Source organism: Aspergillus brasiliensis (genome assembly GCF_001889945.1).
Source record: "Aspergillus brasiliensis CBS 101740 unplaced genomic scaffold ASPBRscaffold_1, whole genome shotgun sequence".
NCBI classification, from domain to species: domain Eukaryota; kingdom Fungi; phylum Ascomycota; class Eurotiomycetes; order Eurotiales; family Aspergillaceae; genus Aspergillus; species Aspergillus brasiliensis.
The window spans coordinates 3488857-3503346 of record NW_027137442.1 but is presented as its reverse complement, the minus strand read 5'-3'; the positions used below and the strand labels follow the sequence as shown (position 1 = coordinate 3503346).

At 49.2% G+C, this 14490-nt stretch overlaps 6 protein-coding genes across 6 annotated transcripts; 5 read left to right on the top strand and 1 right to left on the bottom strand.

The window, feature by feature from the left end:
- Window positions 1-2576: 2576 nt before the first annotated feature.
- ASPBRDRAFT_191296 (uncharacterized protein) lies at window positions 2577-3504 on the bottom strand (the record flags this gene model as incomplete). Its single annotated transcript, XM_067620347.1, has 4 exons — window positions 2577-2739; window positions 2804-2947; window positions 2998-3180; window positions 3260-3504. The coding sequence occupies 4 exons, from the start codon at window positions 3502-3504 to the stop codon at window positions 2577-2579; spliced, it is 735 nt and encodes a 244-aa protein (XP_067485282.1).
- A 1166-nt stretch (window positions 3505-4670) lies between these two features.
- On the top strand, window positions 4671-5901 carry ASPBRDRAFT_167468 (uncharacterized protein). The gene is made up of 2 exons (XM_067619615.1): window positions 4671-5028; window positions 5091-5901. The coding sequence occupies exons 1-2, from the start codon at window positions 4984-4986 to the stop codon at window positions 5682-5684; spliced, it is 639 nt and encodes a 212-aa protein (XP_067485281.1). The 5' UTR covers window positions 4671-4983; the 3' UTR covers window positions 5685-5901.
- Window positions 5902-6520: 619 nt separating this feature from the next.
- ASPBRDRAFT_142373 (CocE/NonD family hydrolase) lies at window positions 6521-8898 on the top strand. The gene is made up of 3 exons (XM_067619198.1): window positions 6521-6946; window positions 7004-8503; window positions 8565-8898. The coding sequence occupies exons 1-3, from the start codon at window positions 6747-6749 to the stop codon at window positions 8656-8658; spliced, it is 1794 nt and encodes a 597-aa protein (XP_067485280.1). The 5' UTR covers window positions 6521-6746; the 3' UTR covers window positions 8659-8898.
- Window positions 8899-9307: 409 nt separating this feature from the next.
- ASPBRDRAFT_255479 (uncharacterized protein) lies at window positions 9308-10872 on the top strand. The gene has a single exon (XM_067622188.1). It carries the CDS (start codon window positions 9536-9538, stop codon window positions 10781-10783), a length of 1248 nt encoding a protein of 415 aa, XP_067485279.1. The 5' UTR covers window positions 9308-9535; the 3' UTR covers window positions 10784-10872.
- Window positions 10873-11497: 625 nt separating this feature from the next.
- ASPBRDRAFT_191292 (uncharacterized protein) lies at window positions 11498-12762 on the top strand (the record flags this gene model as incomplete). Its single annotated transcript, XM_067620346.1, has 4 exons — window positions 11498-11665; window positions 11732-12213; window positions 12279-12388; window positions 12452-12762. 4 exons carry the CDS (start codon window positions 11498-11500, stop codon window positions 12760-12762), a joined length of 1071 nt encoding a protein of 356 aa, XP_067485278.1.
- A 514-nt stretch (window positions 12763-13276) lies between these two features.
- On the top strand, window positions 13277-14116 carry ASPBRDRAFT_191291 (alpha/beta hydrolase; the record flags this gene model as incomplete). The annotated part of the gene is made up of 2 exons (XM_067620345.1): window positions 13277-13711; window positions 13769-14116. The coding sequence occupies 2 exons, from the start codon at window positions 13277-13279 to the stop codon at window positions 14114-14116; spliced, it is 783 nt and encodes a 260-aa protein (XP_067485277.1).
- Between the last annotated feature and the right edge of the window lie 374 nt (window positions 14117-14490).

The following is a 14490-nucleotide window of genomic DNA, read 5'->3' as shown; positions in this document are numbered from 1 at the left end:
AGTTTAGAAAGGTTTGCCATGGGGGGGTTCCTGCGGTCGCCCAGGAGAGCCTGATTTCATCTCTGGATGTGATATGTTTGCCGTTGAAGTTAAACCTATGCAAAAAGCAATTTCTGCAGCAATGCAGAGTCGTATATTGAATATCTTTCAGATATGGGCCATTCTCAGCTGTCCCATTTAAATGAAGTCGCAAGGAGACTATGAAAGATTGGTGTGCATTCGATACCGTTCGGTAGTGACATGGACGATTTCCGGCAAAGAAGTCAGTCTATCGAACAATGACCTCCCTGAATGAGTGCTAAACTCATTCTAGCCAGGCGATTCAGTTGCTGATATGAGGAAGCCAAACTTTTGTGCTGCGCTCTAGCAGTGCTCCAACCCTCGCAGGGCTGATCCCGAGTAACTTGGTGTTCGATGATATTTGATCTGCTTCATCTTCCGTGATAATCAATGACTTATTGTCGTAGGCTTTCAACTTCTGCTTCATCCGACAAGGTCACCTGCCATATTAGATTGCTTGGACGGCAGATATAGGAGCTTTTTGTATTGCCCATTCAGACACTGCATCGTAAATCTTTTGTATCCAGCTGTGTTCTTGTAGTGTTGCTAAAGGTCGTAGGCGGAGACTGTCTAGCGCCCGAAAGCCTTAGTCAGGTCGATATATCTATCGATTCGAGGATATGAATCCAATGTCATCTATTGGATAGATTACTACGTCCGCGAAGTATTGCCTATCATGAAACGAAGTTGGTGTTATTGATCGTCTGGGGGAAAAATGTGCTTTTGAAAGTACTCAATTGAGAGTAGGTACTTGTGGTTGGATGCCAGTTGTTCCGCACTCTGGCCCGAAGGGATGGGCGAGTTGTGGAGTAAGAGCCGAGAGTAGCTATCCATTGAAATCGGCATTCCGGGTGTTCAAGAAGGGGGTTGCTGTTATGAGTAAGTTGAAGGAGCCCTCTAGCCACCGCACAGCGAGTGAAGTGCCCGAAGTGCTGTTCCGTAAGTAGTGGACCTCATCACATATCACGACGTCAAAACATCCACTAAGACTGTGCGGAAAGTCAGACGGGATGGACCCAGTCAGCTTATACTTCTGGTTACAAAGATAGATGATAAAAGGCCCTATCTACCTGGAGCCTACATGGATGATAGCTTGTATCTCAAGGTAATGAAGAAGGCACCTTCTTGGCTACCTCATTGTCTAATGTAGTCTGTCATCCAGTGTGATAAGAAGAGTAGTAATATCAATACGATATATCGAAAGTAGATGTGAGGCACAGATAAAGCGGGAGTAAGATAGTTTGGGATCTTATATAGAGAAGAGGAAGATGGAAAGGAAAGAAAGGAAAGAGGAGGAGAGGAAGAATTTATAGACAGAGGGAGCCGCAGAGAGGTGAATAGTTGCTTGAAGGTATTCATATACATCATTCCATTTGGAGCATTGAATTCATGCAAGATGCTATGAATCTACTGATATCACTAACCTTCGATGAATGAGAAAATATCAGAAATGATTGACGAAGGAAAAGATTCATTAAGCGTATAACAGCACCAAGTATGCAAGCTGCCGCAAACCACCCTTGCGTGGGCACTCTGTCAGCGCATCCCTGACTCGCTACGCCAAAGCTTTCTCTCCATCTGCCCTGATTAACGCACCATGGTCTGGGAACTGCCTACTAGCTCATGTAGACCTTCAAGGTGCCAGTAATCGCTGCGGACATGCTGCTTCACGCCGTTCCGTGCAGCATCAAAACACCGCCGACGTACACATCTCTTGCAACTCAAACATTAATACAACAAATATCAACTGTAGAATCCAGCATGTGGGACTGACACTTAAATGGCACTTGTGGAGGCTCCGCTACAGTATGGAGTAGATGCTCATCCATATGGGCCTGGGTTGCCCATGGAAGTGAGCCGTACATACGTTATGATCAGCGGACGTTCGATGTTTGAGGGGACAATGCTGCAGATGAATAACATGAATTACTTTATAGGGAAAAGCGTGACATGTAAAGTTTCAAATGTGGTGCTTCTGGGGATTTGTCATCAGTTATCCTGAGCCCTAGGATTGGCTTTTCCAGCAATTGGGTAGAATCGAGGCAGTCTCTGTGCTTGCATGCGGGAATAAAGAGAAAACCATAGCAAAAGAATGAAGATATTAAAGGAAAGACACGTACAGATTGCTTCCTAGCCCAAGTAATGCTCACTCGATAGTTAGCAACATGAAACATACATCAAGGGGCTCCTTCAGAGCATTCCGTTCATATGTCTACGGATGTACTGATATCACTGTGCTTCTTAGGATTACCAGGCTATGGTCTTCTTTTCGGTTGAACTCTCCTATCTTAGAATCCAAATGTGAGAAGCTAGTTGAATAATAGTCCAGGATTGTCTATGTACTCATATTGATGTTGCCAATTCCTTGAGAAGCTGCAAACCATCTAGTCAGCCTTCGTAGTGTCAACAATCCAATGCCCTTGGTAGAGATGCATGAATACTTTCTCATCTAGATTTAATAATACAGATACATAGAACAGAACACATCCTCATCCTCATCGTACTCGTCATCCCTCTCACTTGCTGCCCTGTGCTTTGCGGTAGCTGTGGCCATCATAAGTGTAAGCATACTCACCAACATCAAATCCCCACTTGCCCTTGCCATTAGCACCCGGTTTACAGATGACATCATTCTTGTTAGGCTTGGCTTTGTTCTTCTGAAGGGCATTGCAGTAGGGACTGAGGGATACTCAAAATCAGCTTTGCCAGAAGAATGACACAGAGAGATCAGATGAGATCTTACCCGAGCTGTCCTGTCCATCCGGTGATTTCGAACCAGCTAGTTTTATCTAGGTGTGCCGATTTTATTCCGTATTTATTGTAGAAGCCGTTGATGGTACCGCCCTGGGAGTGTTGGGATTCTTCAGTTACTGGAAATAGGATGGCTCTGTTTGTTGGTCAGTACGCTAAGTGATGCATTATCATCAGTGAACCTACTGATGACCCCCCTGGGTAGTTGATGCGTATGGAAACTCCTCTGGAGATACATATAGACTGCCAGGGATTTTGACCTTGGCCGCTGTCGGGTTTCGAAAGGGACCAGTACCAGTGCTCCCTGGAAATTTCTTCTTTACACCGGCATCCTTTCGGTTCTCTTTGCTCTCCGATCCATCTCTCTGGCTGAACAATGGAAGGAAATGTGTCTGTTAGATCAATGCCCTTCCTGGGGTGGTTCAATGGGTTACCGCCAGTGGCTCACAAGATTGGTTCCTTTCCCAGACACAGAATCGCATAGCAGTCGCCATCAAAAGGAAGAGCATTATTGTCATTAACTTCCATTACCCCCTGAATAGGGCGGCTTTTGCTTGAACCGGCAACAGGAGGAGCACGGCTCTCCAAGTCGGTCACAGCAGCACCTTCTGGGGGATGAATTGGGGCTGCATGGGCGCAGTGGAGACTCGCTATATAGAAGACAAATGCAATGACAAGATATGTGCCCCGCATGATGAAAGAGTATAGAAAGCGTCTGAATTGGATGAAGCCCTGGAACAAAGATCGAATGGCCTGCCAATGTGATGTCTCTTGGTGCATGCCACGATCCCGACAGCTACGTACATGAGATAGCTGGCTCTTATATCTGGCCTTGGGGCTCTCCAGATGTCAAATCGCAGATCCCTCCAGGAGCATGGCTGTAGCACCTCATTGGGGCTAAAATGCCTGACTCTACCTGGCGATTGTATCCAGAGTCGTACGGTATATCGGAAAGAGTAAGCTGAACCAGGAACATCAGGGATGAAGAAAGATACAACATCCTTGGTGAAACCTGCTCTCACTATCAATAAGGCGCTTGATGGGGTCGAAGGTAAACAAGCTGATCACGAAGCTTGCACGCAACACTCATCGTTGAGAAGCCCTGTTCTGGACATGACGCCTGAAGTAGTAGCACACAAGAGGAAGTAATACGTTGAGAAAACGGTCAATTGGAAGTCAGTCATTTTCAGAAGCTTGAGGCTGAATATTCTAATAGCCTGTCACTGTCAGATGACTAGATTGGCATTTGTCCTGCTGGATAGGAGTAGGGTTGTTGGCAACCCCTGGGAAATTGTTGGTTCCAAAGGTAGTAAACCTCGAGGAGCAGAATAGTTACCTGACTGGAACTCAATGCTGCAGTAATCACCATGGGCAATAATTACTGCTTTAGGAGCTGACATCCCGAGATAGTTGTAGAAGTTATTTCAAAGGGGCAGTACCACAGTCGCAGGTTTCTGCAGGGTAGCTGTCATCGAAGATGTTGGTCGCACAGCATGTTTCAGGAGAGGCCGCTGCCCGTGAACCCTGCTTGATCACCCAGAATAGCAAACAAAGAAGGCAAACGCTCGGCTGGCTGCGTTTTGGCTGCCCAAAGGTCACAAAGTTACATCTTACCGGATTAGGCTCCCAATCGCGATGGGCTCGACATCAGTGCAACAGGACTAGACCGGAGCTTTCCTCTGAATATGACTGAGATGTTTTTCCAGCTCTCACACTGTAGGACAAAGTAATTTCTGCCCGTTGCGTCTCAGAATCCCAGCCGGATCTCCCCCTGCTTGGCATACTGGCTTACGTGAGAGGCACACATAAGCTACGGCTCCCTGGAAACCCCTGCACTTCTGGCTCATGTTGGGTGACCATGATATTCGATATTACTGAGCTATTGGTTCGCATGACAGCTATCCGCCCCAAGACTGCATACATCCCACAGGCACTTCCTTGCTGACACACAAAGCGGAAGTGTTAGGATTGGTGAGTGTTACGTGAAGCTCATTTGTGGAGATTCACCATACGCGCTATACTACACTTGGCTATCTGGCAGATGCAAAGGTATATTAAGGAGGTCTGTCGCGTCTGTCACTTCCACTTTCTGAACATACTTCTCCTGTACAAGAGCCTTGCACCTGTTTATCTCTCAAGCTGACATCGCGACCAATTGTTGGTTCAATCACAATGACCACCATCATGACTTTCTTCACGGCGAACATGCCAGCAAGTGTATGAATGATAACTTTCCCTCTCTCTCGCATCTGGGGCACTCTAGCTAACTCTTCATTCAGGTCTGGAATCAGCTCTTCGAAGAGAGCCAGACTGCTGAGAGTGCCTGTCCCTTTCTCACGCTGATCCGTTATCCCGAGCAGGAAGAAGTGGATGAATGGGGAACAAAAACACTCTTTGAAGACTTTGAGACTGGTTTCCTGGGCAAAAGTGATGATGAGCTTCGTCAGTACTTCCGCCGCTTCCTTGCGGAAAGACCACCAGAGAAACAGGGGACTCTTGATGGACATTGGATGGCAGAACTCGACGACCATTCTGCCGCGGAGTCAAGAATTGTGCTACATTACGGGATGAAGAAATCGCTGTGGGACTATATGCATGAATATGAGCCCGAGGCAGAGATCTTTGCGGACGGAAAGCTTTGTGACGATGGGTACATCTGGTGGAAGTGGAGGGTCCCGTTCAAATACTCCTATAGCTTCTTCATTGCCATCGAATGCTGCGACTTTGAGGTGATGCAATTGTTCTGTCGTCCAGAGTATCGGGACTCCCGCGGGCTTGTGGATTATGAAACTTGCTACAAGATTATGCGCAGGGAAATCCGTGATCCTTTGGGGATCATTGGAGGACAGTGGCAGGAATCGGCGGATGCGTGATGTTGAGGGCGACCATTGTCAATTCGGGACGTCACGGCTTGAGGTGATATGAGAGAACTGTGATGGCGATGGTGCTGATAGGGCCTGGTAGTGGGAGGTTTCAACTTAGTTCATCCTTTCAATTCAGATCATCTCATATCTATTTCTATATCCCTTGACCAGACCAAGTCCGTTATAGAATTTCATAATGAGAATGAAGGCGAACAGATTAAACACCACACTATGAACAAGGCCACCTGGGTCACGCACACACACTCACCCGTGAAGTAGCAACATGTGAAAAACTCAACTTCTAGCCAGCCCTAATCAGCAGGCGGTCAAGTATGGCCAAGGTAATGAAGTTCTATTCACTACACTTCGTGATTGGATGTGATAGTTATTCTCGAGCTATCCTGATGCAGAGCATGTTCATTAACGTTTCCAAGCAATCACGTGCTAACACAGAGCTATGGGTTATTACCAGTTACCTCTTCAAATCTCACTAAGCTGTTTAATCCGAGGATGTGCTCTCTCTGTGCTAAAGGAAAGCCGGAGAGGGCGACGCTCAAATGTCGCCACTGCCTGTCACGATCTAGATGACACCCGTGACTCTCGTCAGGGCCAGAAGCCCCAAGAATACCAGTATTTGGAAGCACCGGAAGTTCCGTCCACAAACCTCTCCAAGTCCCCTGCGGTTCACATGCTAGATTACTAACTTGGTGCTCAAAGCATCATAACTCGGCATCTATCACGTCGTCTTCCCACAACTGCACATCGAAGGCGGGGTTTGTGGGGAATGGTCGGAGATAGAATCCCCGTGGGCGCGAGACCGAAGGCCCGAAACACCGTCCGGAGCACCGAAGGGCGACATGACTACCAGATGCTAAGTTGTCTCATTTGTTCTCGTGGGTATAGAGGTAGGCTCGACTCGGAAGCACTGTGAGCAGGGTATTTGTGGCAGTGACATAAATATGTCGGTCGCTCTCTATTTAAAGCCATCTTCCCATCGAAAGAAAGACTATCCAGCACAACTAAAGAACAGACCGAGTCAACCAAACTAAGGACGCTGAACCACAAACCAAAATGTCGACACAGGCTATCGATGCACACACGATCGATACAATCTCATACCCCTACATCTTCGAAAAGAATGTGTCTGTTCCCCTGAAAAATGGGAGCTTCATCCGCTGCAATGTCTACCGGCCAAAGACCTCGGTACCTGATGCGAAGCACCCGGTCCTTGCCACTTATGGTCCATATGGGAAGGACGTGCATTATTCCCAGTACGCCCAAATCACCAATATCCATATTCAATTAATCTGTCTAATCAAGGGCTCTAGCTTCAACCCTCCGAGTTACGCAGAGGTTAACCCCGACCACAAAACGGAACATTCAGCTTGGGAGACGCCAACCCCGAGCTACTGGACCCAGCACGGCTATGCTGTCGTCAGGGCTGACGAGACGGGAACAGGTCAATCCCCAGGATTCCTCGATACCCTCTCTACAGCTACGATCGACGCCTTCTATGAGCTGATCGAATGGGCCTCCGAGCAGACTTGGAGCAACGGCAAAGTCGGTCTGCTGGGAATCAGCTACTTCGGTGCGACCCAGTGGCAAGTCGCGGCGCGTAGGCCCAAAGGTTTGGCTGCCATCGTCCCGTGGGAAGGATTCTCCGACTTCTACCGCGATGCTTGCCGACACGGCGGAATTCTCTCGAATGGTCTGGACACGATCTGGAAGAGACAGGTGGGTCCGAACCAGTATGGCCTCGCAGGACGAGCCGCCCGAAACCGAGGCGACGACACCATTGAGGGCTCGTTATCCGCGGATGAATTGGCCAAGAATCGGGCCAGCTCCGAGGATGGGCCGCAAAAGCATCGCTTTCGAGACAGCGATCGCTTCGCGTCTGTGAACTTCAACCTTGAAGACATTCAGGTACCCTTGCTCAGTGTTGCCAACTGGGGAGGAATCCTGCTCCATCTTCGCGGCAACGTGCAGGGCTATATCCACGCGGGCTCGGAATTGAAATATCTCCGTTTTATTGTTGGACGACATGACCTTCCTTTCTATTATGCGGAAGAAGTGGAAATTCAGCGGAGCTTCCTGGATGCCTTTCTCCTCGGCCAAGACCGCGTAGGGTGGTCGAAGAAGGGGGCTGTCCCACCGGTTGATCTCATTCTGCGGAAAGGAAACGTGGGGTTCAATGACCCTAAAGCCGAGAGCCAGTTTCTGAGGAGAAAGGAGAACGAGTGGCCTATTGCTAGAACGCAGTATACGCCTATGTTTCTCCATCCAGATGGAGATCTCTCTTGGGAAAAGACAACTGATCTGGCTCCGCGCAAGGTGGAGTACCAAGCATTTGGGGATGTCAACGATGGTCCTGCTTTTGTTTCCTTTACGTCTGCTCCGTTTGACTCGGAAAAGGAAATCACCGGCCACATTGTGGTCCAACTCAATGTCTCCGTGAGTCGCCGTCGTTGGCAGTCAACCAATCCTACCGACATAGATCTGTTCCTATCTCTCCGCCACCTTTCGTCGACTGGCGATGAAGTCTTCTACACGGGGACGGCTGGAGATCCAGCTCCTGTGACAAAGGGCTTCCTCAGAGTAAGTCTACGAAAAACGAACCCTCAGCACCCTCATCATCGCCCTTGGCTGCCTCATCGCGATTACTACTCTACCGACGTTCTCCCTGTAATTCCCAATGAGGTGTACACTGTGGATGTGGAACTGTGGCCCACCAACGTTGTGGTCCAGCAAGGTGAGCGCCTAGTCTTAGATATTGGCGCCTCTGAACTGCCTGGCAGCGGTATTTTCCAGCACAACGATCCAAGTGACAGGTAAGCTATTGGCAGCAGACTGAATGAGTATGATATTTAATACGAAGTAACCATTTACCAGGCCAGAAAGCGTCTTCCAAGGCAACAATCATGTGCACTTCGGGCCCAACTATGATAACTTCATTAGTCTTCCCATCATTCCCAACAGCACTTGATTTGGGGAACTCCTTTAGCAGAGAATGGCTGTGATCGCGGCGGGTATAACCCACATGGAACATTGGGCTTACAAGGAGAAAGATGCAGTATAAAAACAGACAATAAATGACAGTTTCTGGTAGTGAAGTATCCAATGATTGTCATATCGAGAGTATTGATGGTAATAATGGATATTGAGATTTTCACCCCCGGGCGAACTCCTGGAGATGTCCCAGGTTTTAGGATATGCGCGTTTCTCGATGGAGCAGACAGATATGATACCGTTGCCCAGGGAGTGCTACTTGGTATATAATTGATCAGGCAAGATTATGAGGCGGCATACTGATGATTGTATACCTCTTCATAATCACCAACTCAGCCAGGCATCCCATTGGGCACTCCACACACCGTTGCATATTTATTCCTAAGATACCCCACTGTTACTGGGTCCTGGTAGTGACTTGAAAACGCTAGAAGGAGCGTGAGCCAGATCACAATTGTCCATTCACATCTAGTAGCTAAGGATGTATGGAATTCTCCGTTGATGAGTTGAACGAGTGACAGTATGTAAATGTGAAGTCCCGACTTGTTCACTTCAATCGAGATCTGCAAGTTCCCGCCACCTCACATTCTACCGCTTCAGCCAATTCTTATCCCCAACTGCGTACGCCGATTTTGTTTTTATGGTCAATGCTATCCATATTATTTCGTTTTCAGTAAGAATACTACATTTCACAATCATGAGAGGGTTTTCATCATCACCTATTCGATTATTGCGACCGCTGCTACTGTGTTCCCACGTCGATCCTCCCACACTCATAGCGCGTATGCCAACTCGGCGCGCCTTCGCTAGCACCGCGCCCAGATCGATACCCACTGGTGGCAATCGCAAGTTCAATGTCTTGTACGAGCCTCTCGAAGGTGTGGAGAGAATTGAAGACTACTGCCCAGGAGGCTATCACCCTATACAGATCGGAGACCACCTTGATGGCCGATACCGAGTACTACATAAGCTCGGACACGGCGCCTACTCCACCACATGGTTGGCCCGCGATGAGCACAACAACAAGTATGGTGCAGTTAAAGTCTGCATCGCCGACTCCAATTCACGAAGTTGATATTATAAACAATCTCAATCGCCCGCATCATCCTGCAGCCAATGTTCATCCAGGCAAGACAATGCTCCCTTCAATTCTGGACACATTCTCCATTCAAGGCCCGAATGGAGAACACGCTTGCTATGTTACCTCTCCTGCCAGGGTTAGCGTCGCTGACCTGAAAGAAGGCTCATGGGTCAGCTTATTCCAGCTGGATGTAGCCCGGGCTTTGGCTGCGCAACTCGTTCTCGTGGTGGACTATGTACATGCCCGAGGGTTTATCCATGGAGACCTACACATGGGCAATATTCTTCTCAAGATGCCTCCCGGCTTTGACCAGCTCTCACCAGATCAACTATACGACAAGTATGGTGCGCCCGAGCCAGACCCAGTGGTCCATCTAGACGGCAAACCGCTTCCTCCTGGCGTTCCATCCCACGGCATTGTACCCATCTGGCTGGGAGAACCCAGCGAGAAAATCACACTCTCAGAGGCAAGAATCCTACTTACAGACTTTGGCGAGGCCTTTTTTTCCAAAGAAGTCAAGTATGAATCTCACTCTCCGTTGGTCAATCGTCCTCCTGAAGCTCGCTTCGAACCAGATAAGCCGCTGTCATTCGCATCCGACATATGGAGTCTGGCCTGCACTATATGGACCATTATTGCTCAGAGGCCACTGTTTGAAGTGTTTCTCGCGACGGAAGACTACGTGACTCGTGAACATGTAGATACTCTGGGTATTTTGCCTCCTGAGTGGTGGGAGAGATGGGAAGCACGGCATGGGAATTTTACTGGGGATGGGAGGCCACTCAAACGGAATCCGTACCGCTCTTGGGGGGATCGGTTTGAGGATAGTGTGCAACAGCCTAGACAAGAAGTGGGGATGCCTTTGTTTGATGAAGAAGAGAGAGATGCTATCTTTGCGATGTTACGAGCGATGCTTGCATATAGGCCAGAGCATCGAAGCACGACGAAGCAGATACTCGAGTCGGAGTGGATGGTGAAGTGGGCTTTACCGGAGTATGAGAAAATTCGCAGAGGTGATTAGATGTCAGCGTAGGTTGTTGGGATGAATCAAGTTATTTCTGGAAGATCGAAGAGCTCGTGGTCTTGCTCGGATGCTCCCTGATATTTTATTAGCGTAGCTTATAAATCTAAAATCGTTATTTGTTCCAGTATGTATCTTGACATAATGGCTCATCTACACAGTATTCGGCCTCCGTCCACCTTTGGCATCACACAGCTATAAGCTAAGACCACCAGTTTGCGTTAAAGCAAGGGGCTAGGCTGGTATGTGAGTTGGCAAGAGGTCAGAGTTGCTTGTGCTTATCTGCAACCGGTTCAATGGGTAGTGATCGTCGCTGCTTCCCCTTCAGCCTTGTCCACGGGAATATGTCCTCTTTCTAAAGAGCACTTTCTCATATTCAAGTATGATTACTGGCGGTCTAATCTATAGAGCCGATTCGATTTCCGTTGTTACTGGCATTTCTCTGATGAGCTATAAATAGTGACATCTTCTGGGCACCTCGGTCAGTCTGTTCACTTGCTGACACCAACATTCCTGTTACGAAGGCTATGCAGGCGCTGCGGTCAGACGAGCAGAAGTAGCCAGCCATTCAGCCTGTCTATCTGCAGTCACTTCATGCATCTCGCCGATCAACAGTAGACATGATGGCTTTCAAAGCGATTATAATACATGAAGGAGAGTCAACTGACGTTTCCTTCAACCGCATTGTCTTCCACAATCCGTCCATCCCGCAGAATGCCTTCCGATGAAAATGAAGGCATTACCAGTACGGCCAAGGCGATTATCACAGTAACTACAATCCTCGAAATCGTCGCCATCCTTGCCGTTTCGCTCCGCATTTACACCCGGATCAACTACAAGCTCTACTTGGGTGTCGATGACTGGACGATTATCGCCGCCCTGGTACAGCCCCAATCACCACCCATGTCTATATCGTTCATGATACTGATATTCATCGCTTTGGGCTAGCTGCTTTCCTGTGGGACTAGCATCATTGCCGACTACGGAATTGTCGTCACTGGCATAGGAGACCCAAATTACCAATCAACCAGGGATTCTACAGTTTTAGCATTGAAGATCAAGTTGGCCTTTGAAAATGCGCAGGTCGCCACAATGGGGGTCATCAAAATCTCGGTACTATTCTTCTATCGGCGCATTTTCGGCATTTCACGTCGATTTGTGACCGCGAGCAACGTGCTCATTGCACTGATTACCAGCTTCACGTTGGCAACTATCCTGGCTATCATCTTCTCCAAAGGGCCGGTATACCGCCAATGGGACCTCACCGCTTCTTACAACACGAATCCGTCGGCCATTATCATCTGCTATATTGCCGGAAATAGCTTCTTCGATCTTCTGACGCTGGCGCTTCCCATTGCAGCTATACAGAGGCTGCATGTGGATCAGTCAAAGAAGCTGTTCGTGTCCGTTATATTTGTCCTGGGAAACACGTAAGGAAAGGCTGCTACCGCTTATACGCTGCATCAAGATGGTTAACAACAGGGACGTACAATAGGTGCATAGCGGCGTCATTCGTCCGTCTTTACTACGCCGTGCAATGGACGAGGGATACTACTACTTTTAGTAGTATGTCTGACGCCGTACTTTCCTCGATGTCTCCAGACTGTTGGTTTCCTCTCCGCGTTTATTCGCTGGCGCGCGACGTTGACTGACTTTTTGCTTTTCTAGCACCCTTCGTCTATAATATTCTCTGGGCGATTATTGAACCACCCATCTTCATTGCCGTGGGCTCGATGCTTACGCTGGGGCCTTTGATACGTGATCGGCGAGGACCCAGGCAATGGATTCGGATTCTCCGAGGCAAGAAAGAGTCAGCGATATCTTACGGGGCGCGCAATTGCCTTCACACCCATACCCCGTCGGGTAACTCTTACCAGCGCGTGGCAGAGATGCGGACCAACTCAACGTCCTCCAGCGAGGTGGAGCTCTTGTCGGTTGAGAGGCCTACTGGGTTTGGGGATAGCCGTTGCAGACCATAACTGCCTTTTCGCATCGGTAGATGGTGACATAGACTGAACCCAAGGTGTCAAGTTTCCACCGCAGCAGCAACAATACTTTCTATCGGGATTTGCCTAGTTGAAGGCCAGATGAAGGCTGAGAAGAAACATTTAACAGGACTGTATTGTTGACTGCTAGCTGTGCTATCCTTGCGAGTCTCAAGCTAGACATATCCTGGCTAGGGCTGTGGGTCTAGTCTTCGCCCATAGGCTGCCTCTAGTGCCACTCATCAGGCACAGGCTACCCTCCCCTGCTCCACCAATGTAGCGTGTCTCGCGAGGCTGGCGGGAAGACATCCTGCGACGCTAAAGTAGAAGGCAGTAAGCGCCTTCCTTGGGAGGGATGGTCTGGGTGTTAAGTCGTCGCTGTTATTTGGGCTTCCCCTCATTTACAGGCATAAATACTGTTCCAGTCCCCTCTCAATTCTTGAGGTTGCATATCTCCCTCGTAACTGACTCTCACTCTGCTCCTCTTCCTACTTCTCCCATCTACATCATGACTATTCCGACAGACAAGAAGAAGCCCGCCCTGGTCGTCGTACCAGGGGCCTCTCAGAACCCCGCCCACTACGCCCACCTCCTCCATCTGCTCCAATCCGCCGGCTACGGGGCCTTCACCGGCCTCCTGCCCAGCATTGGCGCCCAGGGAGCAGTAACCGCCGCCGACGATGCCGACTACGTCCGAGACCGGCTCCTCCTCCCCCTTCTGGATGTGGGAAACCAAGACGTGATCCTCATCAGCCACTCCTACAGTGGCATGCCCGCCAGTGCAGCCGCACGAGGGCTGGGTCCCGCTGACCGCGCCGCTCAGGGCAAGTCCACTTCGGTGCGGGGCCAGATCTTCATCGCGACAATCCTGCCCCGTGGGGGTGATGGTCTGAGTGTGATTGACTCGTTTGGTGGTCATTTGCCGCCGCATATGTATATGGATGTATGTTCTTCAGCTTACCATTTTTCTATATGTTGGTGTTGACGGAAAGGAAAATAGAAAGAGCAAAACCTCCTGAAATGCGACGACCCCAAGCCACCACTCTTCTTCGACGTCGAGCCGACCCTCGCTGATGCCGCCACGCAAACTGCCCTCAGCCAGGGCTTGACTTCCTTCTCGAGTCCCTGTCCGGAGGCTAGTTGGAACACGGAGGCCTTCCATGATCGCATTGCCTACATCCACACCACTGAGGATCGGGCGGTGCCTTATCCGGCCCAGACGGCGATGGTTCAGGCTACCGGAGCGAAGTGGATCACGCGTGAGATTGCAACGGGCCATAGTGCGCAGTTGTCTGCGCCGGAGGAGTTGACCAAGGTTATTTTGGAGTTGGTAAAGCAGCGGGAGTAATCCCCTCCGCCCCTGAGGTGGAAGGAAAGTAAGCTTGACAGGGGCATTGGGAAGAATGCATCCATCGGAACCGACTTTCCCTCCTCGTTGAGAAAACGGTGTCCACATCGCGCACTTAACTAAATAACAATGCAAGTTAGTGATTAAGAGCTACTCCTATAATAGTCTCGCTGGTGCGGCTGTGCACAAAGTAACACCCTAAATGATACCATTATCCCTAAACCAATCACTCCCTGTACTTTTCTCCAACGACCGCGGAAGACTCGGAAAGACCGAGAAAAGATGGGAAAGAGAACAAAGAAACCAAAGTAAGCACTATCAGTAGCTACATATCTTAGCGTTGAACCTGTCTACTATCTACGTCCTAATGCGTC

Excerpts from the sequence above, each read along its gene's own strand:
- ASPBRDRAFT_167468 (XM_067619615.1), top strand. The coding sequence starts at position 4,984 with ATGACCACCATCATGACTTTCTTCACGGCGAACATGCCAGCAAGT. Across the intron at positions 5,029-5,090 it reads CGGCGAACATGCCAGCAAGT|GTCTGGAATCAGCTCTTCGA; the intron begins GTATGAATGATA and ends CTCTTCATTCAG.
- ASPBRDRAFT_142373 (XM_067619198.1), top strand. The coding sequence starts at position 6,747 with ATGTCGACACAGGCTATCGATGCACACACGATCGATACAATCTCATAC. Across the intron at positions 6,947-7,003 it reads AAGGACGTGCATTATTCCCA|CTTCAACCCTCCGAGTTACG; the intron begins GTACGCCCAAAT and ends CAAGGGCTCTAG. Across the intron at positions 8,504-8,564 it reads CACAACGATCCAAGTGACAG|GCCAGAAAGCGTCTTCCAAG; the intron begins GTAAGCTATTGG and ends ACCATTTACCAG.
- ASPBRDRAFT_255479 (XM_067622188.1), top strand. The coding sequence starts at position 9,536 with ATGTCTTGTACGAGCCTCTCGAAGGTGTGGAGAGAATTGAAGACTACT.